Source organism: Neltuma alba, unplaced genomic scaffold (genome assembly GCF_004799145.2).
Source record: "Neltuma alba isolate B1F8T4 unplaced genomic scaffold, ASM479914v2 tig00011785_pilon, whole genome shotgun sequence".
NCBI classification, from domain to species: Eukaryota; Viridiplantae; Streptophyta; class Magnoliopsida; order Fabales; family Fabaceae; genus Neltuma; species Neltuma alba.
This window is the reverse complement of record NW_021636408.1, coordinates 75,360-94,638: the sequence shown is the minus strand read 5'-3', so window position 1 is coordinate 94,638 and position 19,279 is coordinate 75,360. Positions and strand designations below refer to the sequence as shown.

Here is a 19,279-nt window from a genome sequence, read left to right as displayed (position 1 = left end):
TTATAGAAATAAAATGAGAAATGCACCTAGAAAGGAAATAAAACGAAGCTGCCAGTTTAGCTTCCAGATTAAAGTTAGAGAAATAAGATGTTGCCGTCAAATACTCTAATTCCATTACCTTTGGCATTATCTGAATAACCAAGCGGCACGCTTGATTGTGAGGGGTCTGGAGGGGATTCTATTCCATCAACAGTCTTTGCTAATCCCATACGGCACTATCCATGGTATCCCTTAACTACTCACTGACCAGCTGTTAGTTAGAAAAATAGCATTTATTTATAACAAAAGCTGGTATAAAATAATGTGCAGTCCATGAGAAAGCTAGGAAAAGTTCTTTAAATGCATTTATAAATCAAATTTACTCCCCTAAACGGGCAAGTGAAGATTACCTACAATGCTTTTGCAGTGTGCCACCAAGGATGCTGAAACGGTGCATAACCTGGAGCACATAACTAGTTCAACATTTTTACAGAGCTATATTGTTTATCATTTTGTCAGTGACTGAAATATGGGCACATCAATGTAGAGTGTTTAGTTAGGATGAAAATATAGTGTTATTGTCAAAGTTTGCTCATCTTAGTAATTGATTGAAATTTTCTATTAGTTGACAGGATTTTTCTGTATAAATTTTTCTTAAAGAGTTACTTCAATTGGTCATTTGATGTTCATTATCCTCTGCATTTGCACGGGTAACAGTACTTGTGATTTGTCTTGAGTGATAAGTAACTTGCTCTTGTTAGATAGCTAGGATATACATTCCTACCGTGTGTGCTTGCTGGCCTCAGTAAGGCTCCACAATACTTGGTGAAGAACTCTGAATCCATGGAGAGAGGCTGCATATTGGCAAGCGATGTGGATTCTGTTATCCTTCCTAAAGATGCATGTGGACGGGATGGGGCTCTTGCTTTTGCCAGAAGTGGAAAAAACAAGGTATGAATTCGAACATACAACGTTTTTCTGCAGATACATATTTTCTGATTTGAATAGGGAATGATAGTTATCCTTTATGGCATTTCGGCTTTCCTTTAACTTGCACACTATCCTACGTCAAGATATTTATTTTCTGTTTTGAATAAACAAGAACAATTTTCCTTTATGGCATTTTAGCTTTCTTCTGACCATCACGCTATCCTATCTGCAGTCCAGATATTAGTCGGGAGCAATTTCCATTATGCTAGTGTCCCTTACAATATTATTGCTTTTAATATTCTTGCAGCCTCTTATAATCACTGTGGAAGAAAATGAAACTGTGCTGAATGATACCCCAGATAAACTTGGTATTGAAGCGGTAAGCAATCTATTTTCCTGGAATTTAGATTTCTTCTGTTAGAAGATGAGATAGGAACCTTTAAGGTACTAAACACAAGTTGATGGTTCAGATAATTTTCAGCGACCAATACCATTTTTATGTTGTATTTGATTAATTATTTCCAGTAAGGATGAATTACAAACTTCCTATATATGATCCGAGATGGATGATTTTCCCTCTCCAAAGACCTGGAGCATTTTGGATTTAGTAGCAGGAAGCTACAGAACCCATAATGTTCAGAAATGTCAGGCAAATGTCATTATTCAGGAGTTTTAGAATTAGCTGGATTGTTATATTACTTGGCTGAGTATAGTTGACTAGATACTGCGCACTTAGTCCCCACTAGTGAAATGAAGATTTGCTTAATCTAGGACCTCATCCTGGCCTAATCTTAAGTGAAGATGTTTTATATAACCTTTATTTAAAGATGTGGCAATATATTGTCTCGAATTTTGATCCTCTGATGTTAAAGTGTCTTTGAAGTGGGCGAGAGAGACAGAGAATAAGTGTCCACTTCCTTTTCTGTCTCTCTTATTTCAGAATCACTTCACAGGCTACATTTAGGGGGTCTAAATCGGTCAGATATTGCAGTAATTTTCCTTTTGGAGGATTTCATGTAGAATTACATGTATTTTTAGCGGATTTGAATTCTCTACTCCATTTGTATTGGAATATCCAAGAAATCGTATGTTTTAAAGTGCTCCTTTAGTACCAGCAAATTGCTCAATAAGGGGGAAATCGAAAAGTCTGAGAGTATTTGAAGACAAAAGTGAACATAGACAGATAGATAGATAAACAATTAAATAAATTTACAGAAGCCCTCAAATTCAAGTTAAAACCACTATCCGGACTCTTTTCGTTGCACTAGCGAATGTCTTCTGTACTAGTTTGGTTAATGAAATTACATCTCCTGCAGCTTCGGGTCTCAAACTATTGGGAAGCCATTTGAGTAGTTGCAGCTCACAAGGCAGGGGTTGATCCATTCTCTCTTAGAAGAGATAAAATTTCTAATATCCGCTGCAAGTCTGTGCCTGTCAATGCTTACTCTCTTTCAAGAGAAAGAACTTTTGCTTGATTAAACAATTTTAGTTTTTTTTTGTTGTTGTTACAATTGAAGTTTAATTGATTATATATATACACATTCTTTTTTTTTCCCCTGTTCATTACATGTCTTCTCGACCCGTCCTGATTTTTGGTTTCCTCATTCCACAGCAAGTATGGGATGAAAGGAAATATTGTTCCTAAAGGATCATATTTGTAGCCATCCCCCAAAAAAAACTTCATACTCATTATTAGAGATCGGAACAGGAGTGGAATCTGGCTATTCAATTAAAACAAAGCATCGCAATCATTCTTGCAGATGTTGACATAATATGATTTCTGCTCAGTATTCTGAATATCTACATGAAGAAATCAAGAAATCAGAACAAGAGTCAAATAAGTATCTTTTTTTTAATAAAAAAAAACAAAGAAAGAAAGACTCCAGCATCTTTAAGAACGATAGAAATAGGACCCCTCATGATTATAAGTATTTATAAGCATGTGTTACTTAAATGGAGATGAAATTTTTCTCACATACTTATCTTGTACAGTTGTACTTATAAATTACGATTGGAAAAATTATTTATAAGTTATTCTAAACACATATAAAGTGGGACCAGGTTAAATTAGTAGCAACACAAGTCATCCGTCTTAAGCAAGTGCAGGACGCCATGTATGCTATTATTTCAAATGGCTTGCAAAGAATGAGATACAAATTTGTTGAATTCTATGGTATCCAAATGCATGTGATTTATAATAAATTGTGTATTATTCATAAGTTATTAATAATATATCTTGATTTTTACATTCGATTCCATACGCTTGTGGCCGACGTAATTATTTTAAGATTTGACATATCCTTTAAATCAAGAGTGGAAACATTTGTTTTCAGTTAATCCAATGGTATAGATTACTTGGGTTAGGTTTTTCTTCAGTCAGAGGCTTGGTTAGAGAGCTTAAAAAATTATACATTCATCACATAATGCGGTCGGATGATGGCAAAATTTCTAACCTGATTAGGTGGCCAACTAGACCAAAGATAGGCGGAGATTTTAATTTTTTTAGAACAAAAAAAAAATCTAGAAATTCAAAGGTTTGAAAAGTTGATATATTACTAATTTTTTAACTATTTTTGGCATGTAATTAGCTGGTTTGATTTGTTCTTTTAGAGTCACGAGTTTAAAACGGAGGAAATAGAAACAGAATCAAGACATAAAAGTTGAATTCTGACTATGACGACCGCTTGAACCAAATTACTCTCATTGAACTGATTTTTTTTTTCAGCTTTTGGTAATTTTTCAAAACGAATACAAATAATTAAGATAAACTTTCTTATTTATTGCTAAATTAGAGCATGTGAACCACATTTTGATCAAACGCGCCCTAATTGGTCACAATTATGGTTGGTAGATATGGTTAAGTAAAGTCAATTACTGTAGTTGGTGAGCTTATGGGCTAGGAAGATAGAAGATTAATAGTCACATGGTGGTGTGTTTGGGAATCAACTTTTGACTTTTTATTGGAACCCAATAATGAACCAAACAAAAGAAAACGAATCAAACAGAAGGAAACCACGGCAAAGGAATAAGAATAAACAGTAACATACAATAATAATTTATAGTATCCTAAGGATATCATCTGACAAACTCTCTAGCACATGAAAAGGTTCCTTTGATGCTGATATAAGGCACCTATATATGTTGATTCTCCATTTTCTAAACAAAAAAATTAAAGGGATCAAATGATGCTCTAGTTAGACTTTTTAAGTTTGGATAAGATCCAGAACTCGAACTTGGCATGTTTATATGTTTGTGTGTATATATGTGTTTAAATTATACTTTATCCTTCTGTTGTTATAAGATCTAATTTTTTGAATGGATCTATTCCTTTTTATAAGATCATCTTTGAATTTGTTTGAGTATTTAATGTATTATTACCTATTTTACCTCTAATTTAATATATTCTCTTTCTTCATTTATTTCACTATTACTCTCTCACGTTTACTCATTTATATATAGGGGTACATTTGAAAAAATTATATTTGCTACATATTAATTGATCTTAACTAATTTTAACTGCTTTCTTAAATCATATAATTTAGTTAAAATAATCTCATAATACCAAACAGAGGAGTATACAAAAAACATGGCTAAGCTTATAAGAGAATCATAGAAAGTTACACTTTAGGGAAATGATTAGATGCGAGGAAAGAGGCTTCCTTTCTGTTATCTTAACCAAACAAGTCCTTAAATAAATTATAAAAAGACAAGGAATATATGTGGTCTTTTCTTTTTCACTCTTCCTTTCGCCCATGTGACAAATTTCTTAGCAACATTATATTATTAACTTTATTTGGTTGAGATTGAATTCCTTCAATTGACAATACATATTTTAAATTCAATTTGAAAATTTCAGATTTATGTGATAAATTTAAGCCTAACCGTTTTAATTTTTCATAATGTCATATTTTTAATAAACCACCTAATATCTAGTACTACTAATTAAACCTAAAAAAAATTAACTATACTATCTTAAACGAATTTTTCTTGATACAAAAATATAAAGCAAAAAACTTAATTTAAATGTTTTAAATTAAATCTAAGCCGGATTACTAGTAAAAACGACTCATGTGATGAGCAAAACAAATTATGAGAAAGACTGAGGCATGTGAATGTTTGAAACAAGGCATAGGAATAAAATGTAACATGTTCTTAAACTAGAGTTTGTTGGGATTATCGTTTGAAATAGGGATTCTTATCCCAATTAATTTGCTTTGCAAATTAAAATTAAGATAAAAGTAAATCAGTATGTGTGATTTATATTTCAATGTGCTTTTTATTTAAGATCAGTTTGATAAAAATGTGTTTTAAATGATACATTGAGAAGCTAGTTTGAAAACCTTCAAACTTCAAGTGTGTAAAAAGATAAAGTTAAAAACTTGTTTCAACTTCAACCCGAGTTTTTGGCTTAAAAAACTCTTTTTCATAAGTAATTCTTTTTTTTAAAAAAGGAAAAATAATATATTATTTCTTATGCAAAGAATAATATATTAAAATCAACAAAGTTTACAAGTTGCTAAAATAAATAGAAAAAAGACTATCTTCTACAAAATATAAAAAAATTAATCTCAAAAGGAAGAATGAAGAGCTATTTCATCAAAAGGAAGAATGAAGAGCTATTTCAATAAGTAATTCGAAAATTATACTCATCCGATCCTTAATATAAGACCCATTTAACTAATTTGATTAGATTAAGGAAGTTAGGTAAATTAGTTAATCATAAAAAAAGTGACACATTTTTCCTAAAACACCATAATCATCTTTCTTAATACCTCATTCTCCCTCTTCTACTTGATTATGGTTGAGGGAATATCCATAGGAGTAATTTAGAGAAAATTAATAAATATGATAAATATATATTATATTTAGGACTAAAACCAACTTAAGAATTGGGTCCTATATTAAGGATATGAGGAGTATTTAGCACAAACTGATTTTTTTATTTCAAAAATCACTTTTGAAATTAATGAAGTGCTGATATTAATTACAATTCACACAAATCAGACCGGTGAGGGGCACAAGAATCACAAGCTCAGCAAAAAGTCCAAACCCAAAAGTTGGGTGCGAGGATGTGATTGGAGGGGTTGATGATAATCCTCTGATCCTAAGCACTTTCAATATATTTTATACACTTGAGAAAAATTTTAAACTCTCATTTAAAAATTAGTAATTTTTTAATTTTATCCCTATTTAATATATATTACATCTTATGTAAACAAAATTAATATAATAATAAATGAGGGGTAAAATTGTATATCGATGCAAAAAATTTCTCTCAACTCCCTATAAATAGGATCAAAAAATATCTTCTCTCTATCTTATAAATAAGACTATAGGAGTATTGAGATAGTGTTTGTTTAGCATCACTTAAACTTTCTTCATATGTTTCATATTTTGTAAATCATGATTTAAAAACTACTTATAAAAAAGTTATACATACATACTGTTTTGGTTCTGTTTATAAATCACTTTCAACATATTTCACACAAACAAAAAAAAAACTTTAAATTTCATTAACTCTTATTTAAAATTTAATAACTTTTTAATTTTATACTTATTTAATATATATTATACCTTATGAAAATAAAGTTATAATAATAAATGAAAAATAAAATTATATATTTACATAAAAAATTGTGCTCAATACCTTATAACTATTTTTTTTTTCTTGTAAATAAGTTGACAGGAGGAGTACATGTAGATGAGGTGTCATTAATCATATCTATTTCTTCCTCAGTCTCTCTTCGTGTTTATCCAAATCCAAAGGTGCTTCCTTCATTCGGCTTGTGACTTGTGAATGACTCAGATGCTCAGACCTTTTCATGGGCCCACGCGATTCCCGCCATTCTCTGTATATCGTGCCATGTCCCTTTCACAACACTAAATGCAACACCCATGCGCACCAACCTAGCTAACAGCCTAGGTTTCACTATTTTTTAATTAATTACTCCCTCCGTTCCTTATTATAAGAGACATTTGATGCTTATGGCATGTTTCTATATATAAGAGACACTTACAAGTTGTCTCTACTTTTTTATGTTGATTTACTATTTTACCCATATTTATTATCTCCAACTCACACTCTCCCTCCTTCCCACTTCTCTTTCTTTTAATAATTTAATTGTTCTCCCTCATGCTCTCTCTCCTTATTAATGAGGGCATTTTTGGAAAAAAATGATACTTTTTGCACATTAATTGTTCTTAACTAATTTTAACTGTTTTTTTGATCAACGTACTTCGGTTATTTGTCTCTTATAATAAGGAACGGAGGGAGTATTTGACAATAATTACATAAAAGAAAACACACTCCTTAAATCTTATTTATAAAACACTTTCAACATATAAAATACTTTCAACATATTTCATACAAATCAAGTAAAATTTTAAATTATATTATTTTTTTATAAAATATAACAATTTTTTAATTTTATTCATGTTTAATATATACACCTTTTAAAAGAATAACTATCTATACTATAGTAAATAAATAACAAAATAATATATTTATGTTAGAAATTTAATAAAATGATTTATAAATAGGACTAAAAAAAATCTTCTCTCTCTACCTTATAAGTAGGACTAAAAGAGTAATTATTAAAAGATTCTAGTCATAATAAACAAATAAATAACAACCGTTCACATGTCATTATAATTTCATAATAATTATTTTTTTGAAGATCTTTTTTTTTTTTTTATTGTTAGAGACCGAGAATGTTTACAAAAGTTCGATTCAATAAAGAATTGTATTATCTTGAATTGGAAGCAATTTTTTCTATTTTATAAGGCAATTTAATTACATTCTCGTTAAATAAAATGTGAGAAAAAATCTAAAATTCAAAAGATAAGACGCCAACAATTAAATAAGGATAAATCTTAAAGAAAAATGATTTGTTAGATAAATCTAATTAAACTAACTAATTTTATTTGTTCATGTTAAGTAGGGATAGATGCTTAACATTCATCTTATTTCTTAAGTATAATTTTATCCCTAATTTTGTTAGTAATACAATTTTACCCTAATGTTTTTTAATGCAATTTTACCTTTCATCCAATGATCATGGATAAAATTACATCAAAAAAATCATGAAAAAATTTGCACCAAAAACAAAAATCAAGGATATAACAAGATCAAGGATAAAATTTCGCATAGGAAATAAGATCAGTAATAAAATCACACATTTATCCTAATTTAATAAAGATTATGGTACTAAAAACATTTTTTTAAAAGTATTTTTGTGTTTGATAAGATAAAATCTCTCTCACATGTTTATTTTGTATAGCATAAAATTATTTAAAATAACTTTCTTTTTATGGACATAGAGTAACTTGCTACTCCCTCCATTCCTTATTATAAGAGACATTTGATGCTTATGGCATGTTCCTATATATAAGATACACTTAAAAGTTGTCTTTATTTTTTTGTGTTGATTTCCTATTTTACCCATATTTATTGTCTCCAACTCACACTCTCCCTCCCTCCTACTTCTCTTTCTTTCAATAATTTAATTGTTTTCTTTCATGCTCTCTCTCCTTATTAATGAGGGTATTTTTGAAAAAAAATTATATTTTTTACACATTGATTGTTCTTAACTAATTTTAACAGCTTTTTTATCAACGTAATTCGGTTATTCGTCTCTTATAATAAAGAACGGAGAGAATAAGATTTAAGTATTTATTTATTTATTTATTGAGGACATTGTTGTTAAAGAGGTGCAGGAAGACATTGGGAAGTGGAGATCAGATACCAACAAGAGTTGAATATAGGGGATTGTTACATTATCTTGAATTGAAAGCAATTTCATCTAGTTGAAAATTTATGTCCCCACCAAGTGAGACATTACTAGTTGGCTTTTGGAAGAATTCGAACCCCGATTTACGATTTACCAGCCCCACCCAGAATTCTCCTTTAAATTCTTCACCTTTTGAGTCAACTCTGGTTATCATTTTTTGAGTATTTATAATTATAATATCAAATCCAAAAGAAAAAAGCCTTATTTTTCACGATATATTTAAAATAGTATCTATGGTTCCCTATAAATTCTTGACTCTTTATTTTATATTCACACTTTGACAGTACACGTCTTCAACTTGAGTTTGCTTCGTGCAAACTAAAAGTTTACCCAATTATATTAAAACATTGATATAACATTAAATGACTATTAATAAAATTTACATCTAAATAAACTAATACTAATATTAAATTTTAAGTGTGCTCTCTCTAACAAATTATATACTATGTTGAGACAAAATGCTGCAAATTTAATAACCACATAATGAGAATGGATATGTAAAAGTACAAATGCTCTTTCAGTTGATTAATTGTATAATAGGCACGATTATTTTGAAAAATATGTTCTAAACAATAATTAAATCTTTAAATCAAATAAAGAAAGTATATCACTGAAACATCATTTAAACAGATACTCCTCTAATCCTATTTATAAGACAGATAGAAGATATTTTTAAAATAAGACACCGAGAAAAATTGTTTATATAGATATAAATTTTATCTCTAATTTATTATTGTATTGATTTTATTTATATGAGGTATAATATATATTAAATAGAAATAAAATTAAAAAATTGTTAAATTTTAAATAAAAGTTAATAAATTTTAAAATTATTGTAAGTGGCTTATTTATAAGCTATACACATTGACTCAATATCCAATGAGATTGATGTATGTTGAAAACGCTCTTGAAGTTAAAAGTACATTTTTTGGCCACTAGTGTTGAATATTTTAATAACCAAACTTTCGTACTGAATCACCACGTGAACATGTTCTTCATGTCCTAAAATTAAAAAAAAAATTACCAAAAAAAAACCCTAAAAAATAATTATTAAAAAGTCTCAATAATAATTTTAAAAACTTGTAATGATAAATTTTATAATAAAAAATTATAATTTTTAAAACTTATTTTATAATTATTTTTTTAACACTTTATTGTAATTCTCCTAAAATTAAAATATCTTTTTTCTAAGAAACTAAAAGACGTTAAAATTATTTTATACTACCTCCAATTTTTAATATAAGAGTTAGTTTAACTTTTAATTTAATCATAAATATAGGATCTTAATTCATTTTATCTCTTATATTTATCTATTTTTTAAAATAATTATTGTAGTAGTTGCGCATGTTAATGATTCTATCATATAGTAGTTCTAGTTAATACACATAATTAGTAAAGGTATTCTAAAAAAAACAATGCCTACTTAGCTAATACAAATAATTAACTTAACAAATTTTTTCAATCTACTCAAATTAATTAACTAACTCTTATATTAAAAATTGAAGATAGGCTAAATGCCTTGTACTATTCACCAAAAAAAAATTGAAGATAGGATTTTATATTATCCAGTCAAAGTAGTTTTTATTTTTTGTCCTCCACAAGGTTTGAATTTTAAATTCTTATGCTATAAAATTGAGTCCATTTTACTTCATTTAACCACGTCACTTTTTTTTTTTTTTGCCAACCAACCGGCGTTACTAATACCAATAAACTTAACATTCATTATTGTACTGATTCCCACGGCCGCAACCAATAACTCGCGTTATACTTTACCGTAGGATAATGGATCATAATTTACATTTTATGTTATGAGAATAAGAACCACAAAAGTCACAACGGTGTAACATTCTAGTTTTCATTATTTGTCATTTATAGAGAGAAATTTTGGTCTTTTTTATTTATCACTTGTATTCTTCTTAATGATTCATTTTCAATTATACCCCTATTAACTACAGTAAAAGTGAAAATGGAGGAAATGTGTGAGAGAAAATATAATAGTATATAATGTTCTCCTTAATAAAAGCAAAAATGAAAAATTTTATATATTTAATGCTCTTTTTGGTATGTAAAAAACTCATACAAATAATAAATAATAAGGACCAAAGTGGCATATATAATTTTTACTAGTTTAAGTTATAATAGTGGTTCGTAAGCTTCAAGAAGTATGATGAAAGATATGGGAGATGAATATCCACATAAATTACTTTCGTATTCACAACAATTATTTGTAATTAATATGTACTCCTCTGATTTTTAAAGCAAAATTATTAAATTAATTTGAGTAGATTAAAAAATTAAATAAATTAATTCTGACACTATATTATTTATGAGTTTATAAGTTAGATAAATTAATTTAAAAAATGTTAAATATGAGAAATAATAAATTGTATCAAAGGCTTACATTTAGGATATAAAATATCCCAACAGACAAGAATATTATGAGAAAAGTTTAATATGAGAAGAAGAGAAAAATGAGATTTTATATTCAGGATAAAAAAATTCTCAAATAAATTTTATATTTAGGATAGAAAAAATACGAGAAAAGGGAATAATAAGCCGGAAAACTAACAGTCAACGCTGAAACGTGGTATTCGCCCCTAATTCACAGTGTTATTCGCTTAGCTTTTTTTTTTTTTTTTGGTAAACATGAGTATTTTTTATTGGAGAAAATAGTATTTTAGATGTTGTAAACAGTTTTTCTAACAAGAATTTAAACATTAATTTATTATATTATAAAGAAAGTCATTTTCCCGAGACCCAACCCTAATGGTAGCTTTTGGTCATATTAATTTGTCACCTGTACACATGTAACCCCTTTGCTACCGTACACAACTGTGCTGACGTGGTCCAACAACAAAAACCCGCATGAAGCCCGGGAGGTGAAGGGCAAAGAAAGAGGACGAAATTAAAAAGTATGGATCTACCGGACATTTTTTTAATTAATATTCAATAGTGTCTGCTGTAACATTTTTTTTAATTTTGAGGGATAAAGATTAATGGTCTGAAACTATAAAAAAGATTAAACCTACAATTTCTTACTTACAAGAGAGTTTTTTTAATTGCTAAGTTGGTCATGGCTATCCACTTCACATTTTGGTGTAATTCATTCTTTCCGTATGGTAATTGAGTTACAAAAATAGCTTACATTGAAACAGTCCAAGAGAAAGGAAACAACATAGAAAGAACATTATCCCAAAAAAATGTGGTTATGTGCGTAACATCTTCTACCGTTAACCCTAACATGTACCGTTGAATCCTAATTGCACATAAACGCCGAAAACTGAATTTATTTAATTTGTCATGTATTCCAATCATAATTAACCACAGCTCTCTTTTACTTCATAAAATTTACCATTGCTAATTTAACTTTTGTACTGTCCAAAAAGAATATATATGTATATAATAAAAATATAATCTTTTTTAGCAATTTATTTCTATAATAATAGCCACGATCTTTTTTTTGGTAAAGAGGTTCTGAAAATTAATTATATCTTTCGATACGTATTAAAAAAAAGAAAGAAGAAGAACTATTGGATATGGTTGTTGTTACTGAATGAATATTGAATATACATTTTCAACAACCAAACTTCTGCACTGATCTCACCATTTATGTTATTATACGTACATGTTTTAATTTTTGTATGCCATTGCCTGATTTTTTTTTTTTGGGTTAAATACAATGCCATTATCTGATATTTAATATTAATGGATTAGCAGATTTAAACATTGCTGAATCTAAATGAAAATAACATTTCTGACGTGATTGTTTTCCATCCGCAAAATTTAAACCCTTAAACTTATTGCTTAAAGCATATCAAGTATTTACTTGACCTAACTGATTACGTAGTGGTAGTCCAATCGTGTCCTCTGGGAAGTTAGTACTTGCAAATTAAAAAAAAAAAAAAGTAAATTTTTTTCATAACAAAGCTTATAGCTTGCTATGAAAATTTGAGTCCAGATATATTTCATTAGGACCATGCAAATTAATTAGTGGCTTTTGTGTTATATATACTAGTATTTGCGATGGGGTCAAACCTGTAATTAAGTTGGATTATTAGATATTGAATACAGGTTATGAGAAAGAGGATGGCCAAGAAAACTACCAGTCAACACAGAACCATGTGACTGATTATCCCACCAATTAAACTGTTTAAACTCTTTTTCAACCGGCAATCCCTGCTACTTTAGATGGACAGAGAGACTAAATTAAAGGCACAATGTGGATACATTATATTTCATATATAATTATTAATGATCTTATTATTAGAAAATATATAGACTGTCTGCAATTTCTCTTGGAAATTAACTAATTAATAAAACGAATCTGCATATATAGTATCCTCAGTGTGTGTGTATGAATATAATTAATTTGAGAAACTTATACAGAACGAGGATTCTAATACTAATTTTGGATATTAAAATTTTGATACGCAAGTGAGATCGACATCATCATGGTATATGATGTAATTAATACTTCTCCGGTTTTTAATGTAGGACCTAATTGAAAAATTTATATTGGTCCTATATATAATACCTATTTTATATGTTTATCAATTTTTTCTCAAATGAACCTATTAATATTCTCTCAATAATAACAAAGTAGGAGGGGGATGGAGGAAATGAAGACAAATGCTTAGGGTATCTTAGAAAAAAAAACATATCATATTAACTAATTTAACTAACATCTTAATCTATTCAAATTAGTTAATGATGTCTTATATTAAAGACCTGAGTATTATTTTTAACATCATAACCCTAAGCTTTATCAAGAATCATTGAATCCTAATAATCTCTGAAGGGAATTTGTAATTAGGGATAAGAGTATTGATCACCTTTGGTAAAGGTACTTTTCTCCACGTTATACACCTGCAGATAAGGTCAACTACGTCGCGAGACAAATGTAATTTTCTATCAGAGATCTTCCCCCGATTTTCATTAGCGTACAGAAAACTAGAAAAGGACGTTGATGAAGAGTGAAGATTTCATATGTTATTTTAGAATATATATTTAGGTTTGATATAATTTTTGTTCCTTCAAATTTACTCTTATTTTGGTTTTAGTTTCTCAAATTTCAAACTATAGATTTGAGTCCCTTAAGTTTTTTTATTTAAAATATTAGTTTTTATAATTCAATAAAAATATTAATCAGTTTATCCTTTGAGGGACCAAAACTTATTATATTGTTTGAAACTTAATAGACTAAAATCGAAATCAAAATGAGAGCAAACTTAAAGTATCAAAGATTATATTATGTAGTTTTCTATTACTAGATTTATATATAATAATGTTATTTCTTTTGTAATCACAATTTGAAATATAAACGATACTAACCGGGGCAGTTCTCTAGCATTTCCCCCCTCTCTATAAGGTTACGTTATTCGAACTATCAACCTTTTGCAAAAGATAGCAAATCTTTTTACGCAACACAATCATTTGGTTGAACTTTTGAAATTTATGTTGTCATCATTCATGGATATATTTTAGAAGTTCGTACATGATACCGAAAAAAAAAATTATTGCATAATTCACAAAGAGGATAAAGTTGAGGCCGAGAAGTGGGGCAAAGGGCAATGGTAAAGTTACAAGTCTTTTTCTATAAGTTAAGAAGAGGAAGAAGGCGATTTATCACTAGTTTGTTCTGATCCATGATCTCTAGTAAAGTTTTGAAATCGATGGATATATTTTAGGAGTATCATGCTTGCTTGCATTTAATATAGTATATATACACACTTGATGATATGATGCTATTTTTTCACCTTATGCTATGCTTTTAATCTCTCCATCCTAATAACTGTTCAAAATATATTTCAATTATAATCTGTCGATTAGTTCATATCAATAAGTCATGTTTATTATTTTTTTATATTTTTATTCATAAGTCATTTTGCAAAATCTATAAAGCAATTAATATTTTTTAAAAATAGTTCCCTGGATATTGATTGATCATGGTGAAGGTTGTGGTAGATGGGTAAGATTGTGAATTTTAGGTTTAACAAAAAGAGTTAGTTCCTTACAACATGACGAACCAATATTCAAATTTTTGTTAGGAGAGATACCCACGTTTAGTACCTAATAATACTTTGAACATGATTGTTTTCATAATAAGAAAATACCTATACTTAGGCAAAAAAAGAGATGAGTAAGATTGGTTTAGAATTTATTGTGTATTTGTATTTAATTAAGGGTACTTTAACATTTAATCAATCTTTTCTGTCAGCCTTTTACATTTAATCGTAGCTCGTGTAAATTAGTTAAAGAGGTGGTGCGTTTATATTTTGTGTTTAAAATTTGGCTAAACTATGTGCAACGCTCTTAAACTTTGCTTTATGTGCAAATTACTTTCTTAACCCTAAAATTTAATAATTAACCCTCTAAACTTGAGACACTACTACAAAAAAGAGTTTTCACGATGCTAATTTATGGCGGTTATTAGAAAAAACATTGTAAAAAAATATGACAGTGGTATTTCTGTAATTATAAGTGTACTTTTAAATAACCTCTGTAAAAAATACTTTTAACAGTGGTTTTTTAAATAACCGCCGTAAAAAGTCTATCAGAATTTCAAAATCCATCGCGTGATAATTTTCACTTTTCAGAGTTAGAGCTCATAGTCCCCCATACCATCCTCACTCGATTTTCTCCCTCCTCTTACATTTCTCGGCGTTTATCCATTGCTTCTATTATTTCCGCCATATTCTTCCATCACCGTTGCTTTCGTTGTTACCGTCGCCATTGCCTCATCCTCTTCATTCTTATTTGTGAGTTGTTCACCTCCATTCTTTCCGTGGATTTCATAGTTTTTGTGGTTTCATATGATTATTTTCTTTGGTTAAAAATATGATGTTTAATATGAGTTTAAAGAAATCTGGTTTTTAGCAGATTTGAGTCTTTGATTTTATCAGATCTGAGTCTTTGATTTTATCTTTATTAAATCTTAGTGGTTTCGATCTAGTGGCTAAAGGTGAAGCTAAGTGATGCTATTACGGCGGGAAAGAATCTATATTTGTTCCATTATAATGCTTTTAACTGGTGAGAGACTTCTTTCAAGATTTTGTTCTCCCGTTTCATTCTGATCAGTAGGGTGAAACGTAAACTAAAATTTAAAAAAAATTTCACGGTGGTTATTTACATAACCACAGTGAAAAGTCACATACCACAGCGGTTCTTAAACCACTGTGAAATCCTCTACATTTTACGTCAATGGCATAGATGTTGGTCTTCCCTTAAATGTTTTTTTTGTTGTAGTAGTGAGAGTTTGTGTACTTGATATTATTTCGTTATTTGAATAACAAAGTATAACGTGTTCATGCCCAAATAAAATATTAAAATTTGAATTATATGTTAATATTATTATTTCCTAAAATTTAAGTCATCCGCTAACTCAGGGATTATATATAATTTAGCCTTAAAATAATAATTTCAGTTTATTTTAAACTAAAAAAATATTTAAAGCTAATATAATGTGTTTCATACTAATTATATTATATAGATAATAAATATTTTTTTGGTTAAAATGAGTCTGGTAATTCTTTTAATACAAGAAAAATAAATGTCGCGAATTTTCAAATATTAAGAGGAAAAAATAATTTGTAGAATAGATATTGTAGATCGAATTCAAATATCCCCAAGGAAAAAGAAAAGAAAAGAAAAGAATGAGCTGTATATTAGATGTGCCTTTTGTGTACTATGCATTATCGAACTCAAACTCAATACGAGGTCATGTACAGAGGTTCCAGACAAAGAATCCCATAAAGCCTGCGTTACGTTGTAGGAGTATTGAGGGAGAGATATTGACTGATACTTAACCGGCAAACTTGAGCCAACCAACGACGCCCACCAACTTTTATTTCCAAAACAACACATCTCTTCATTTCTTGGTGAGTAGAAGGCAGATTCAGTCAACAACACATGCAGTAACAGATGGCCAAAACCACCAGTCCAAGTCAACCCCTTTCTCTTCCCAATTACAACCCTAATATATAATATTCACTCCCTCTCCTTCACCTTTATCGCCCCCTCCCCACCAGGCCACCACCACCGTTTCTGTGTTGTACTCTCAAGATCTCTCCCCCCCCCCCCGGCTCTCTCTTTCTCTTGTTCCCATAGTTGTTCTCGCTAACTAGGGTTTGATTTGGCCTTTTGAAGAAAGCACTAGTTGCAGAGAGAGGAAAGAGGAGGAGACCAGAAGGATTAGGAACATGAGGAAGCCTTGCTGTGATAAGCAAGACATGAACAAAGGAGCTTGGTCTAAACAAGAAGACCAGAAGCTTATTGATTACATCAAGAAACATGGCGAGGGTTGCTGGCGCACTCTTCCTCAAGCTGCAGGTTTTTTTCTTCCCTTTTCAACCCCCGCTATACCTCTGTGTGCGTGTGTGTGTATTGTGAATGTGTATACGAAAATTGACTATGTCCTTGATGAATTTGGTTCTGTTGCTGCTGCAAAGTATATGCATATTCATTGTGTCACATTCATTTTCACAAAAAGCTGTAGGGAGCGGACAAATTTAAATTTTAATATATGGTTTTCTTTTTTAGCCCTTTCTCTTTCTGGGTTTTAATTATAGGGAATTGCAATTCGTAGGGGATTAGGTATCGTGGAAATCCCTATTTATGTTTTGAGGGGTTTTGTGTATGTCAATTTCTTATGTTAAGAAAGACTCCCCGTGTGTTTTAAGTTGTTATATTTTGATTAATTGAAAAATTAAGGGTTCATATAATTGATATATACGCTTAATAACATTTTGGTTTTTTTTTTGTCAGGCTTACTTCGCTGCGGCAAAAGTTGCAGGCTGAGGTGGATAAATTATCTAAGGCCAGACCTTAAAAGAGGCAACTTTGCTGAAGATGAGGAAGATCTCATCATCAAGCTTCATGCCCTGCTTGGCAACCGGTGAGAATTCATAGCATAACCCTTACTACACTTTAAAAGAAAAACAGAGAGCTATGAAAATTAAAAGCAAATAATATATAGAGTTAAGTGGTAATCAAACAATCTAAAATATCTCCTTTGCATATATACAAGGACGGATCCAGAAATAATTTATGAGGAGACTGAATCTTCAGACCTCGATCTCTTTATTTCTTGAATCCGTCCTTGGTAATTCTGTATGAATTTTCATTTGATATTGGCATGCAAAGAAAAGATAAATGAAGAGCATTAATTTTAACTGTGCATGTTATCTCCTTAAATTGCACCTTAATATCTAAATTATGCTTTAATTTCCTAGTATATTGTCCCTTTGAGTACAACAAGTTAATGAATTCCTCTATCATTTATTCCCATTTGAGTATGTATCTCTCTCTGTACTATCCAGAAGGATACTTTTACCTACGATTTGAACTTGATAGATTAAATCACTCTTACAAGTATATTAGATATGCAAAAAGCATGGATTTTTAAGCATCAAAAGCTTTGATTAATGGTTATTAACGTTGTGATTTTGTTGTTTTCTGTATAGTTGGTCTCTGATAGCTGGAAGATTACCCGGAAGGACAGACAATGAAGTGAAAAATTACTGGAACTCTCACCTGAGAAGGAAGCTCATCAACATGGGAATCGACCCAAATAATCACAGACTGAGTCACAAATTTCCTTCTCTTCAAAATCAAACAACGTCTGGTAGCTCAGAATCATCAGGCTTGAAATTACCCAAAGATGCCAAGAAGAAGAAGAAGAACAACATTAAGCCAACAAATAAGCCTAAAACTGGTGGTAGTGGTGGCGACATTAATAATTATGAACAAGTTTCAGATGCTGCAAGTGGCTTGGAAGATGAGTCCTCTAGCTTGCCTGATCTAAACCTTGATCTCACAATCAACATTCCTTCAACCATACCCGCTAGTTCTGCTTATGAAGACGACCAAAAGCCGATTCATCATCATGAATCGAAGTCACCAAGGCCTACGCAATTAGCATCCTGCTCTCCAACCCTACTTCTGTTTCAGTGATCAATAAATTTATCATCACCAAGTACAGAAACTTCGCTAATCCGATGGAATTCGGGTAGATCCGGTATAGGTTTTACGTGTTTGCTATCGGGTTTCTCTAATCAAAGTATAACAAGTGGGGTAGGCTTTTATAACATTGCAGGAGAAACTGATGATAATGAATTCTTCTTGTCCTGTAAGAAGTTGGAAGTTCTTCATATGGACTGGTAATAAGAGGCAGAATTGCTGCTTATGGAGTGCTGGATATGCTTGGAAATTTTAGTTCTGAGTAAAACCTGAGATTGTTTCCACCGAATCTTAAACATACTTGTACTTATAATTATTTACTGTTATTCATGTAAAAGTGATTACCATAATGAATAACTCAATTTTTTGTTTCCTAGTGCTTGCATTTTATTTTACTCTGTGTTATCATGAAGATATATTATATTATATTAAAGTGCTTGTTCATGTTTACTGCAGAAATTAAACTACATAATAATATGATATTCATAGCTTGAATTTGAGTAATATTTTCGGATTCTTCTCTCTTTCTGAAGTCTGAAGTCGTAACAAAAGACAGGATCAATGATTCCTACTAGTAGGAAAGGAAATCTTTCTTCATATTTCTTAAAAGATCCAAACACTGT

At 30.0% G+C, this 19,279-nt stretch overlaps 1 protein-coding gene and 1 long non-coding RNA gene across 2 annotated transcripts; both read left to right on the top strand.

Moving 5' to 3' along the window:
- The first annotated feature begins 894 nt into the window (after positions 1-894).
- On the top strand, positions 895-2,345 carry LOC114717980 (uncharacterized). Its single transcript, XR_003737768.1, has 3 exons — positions 895-930; positions 1,217-1,288; positions 2,226-2,345. It is a non-coding gene; the product is annotated as an uncharacterized LOC114717980 (long non-coding RNA).
- A 14,420-nt stretch (positions 2,346-16,765) lies between these two features.
- On the top strand, positions 16,766-19,032 carry LOC114717985 (transcription factor MYB8). The gene is made up of 3 exons (XM_028903234.1): positions 16,766-17,027; positions 17,463-17,592; positions 18,161-19,032. The coding sequence occupies exons 1-3, from the start codon at positions 16,898-16,900 to the stop codon at positions 18,648-18,650; spliced, it is 750 nt and encodes a 249-aa protein (XP_028759067.1). The 5' UTR covers positions 16,766-16,897; the 3' UTR covers positions 18,651-19,032.
- Positions 19,033-19,279: the final 247 nt, after the last annotated feature.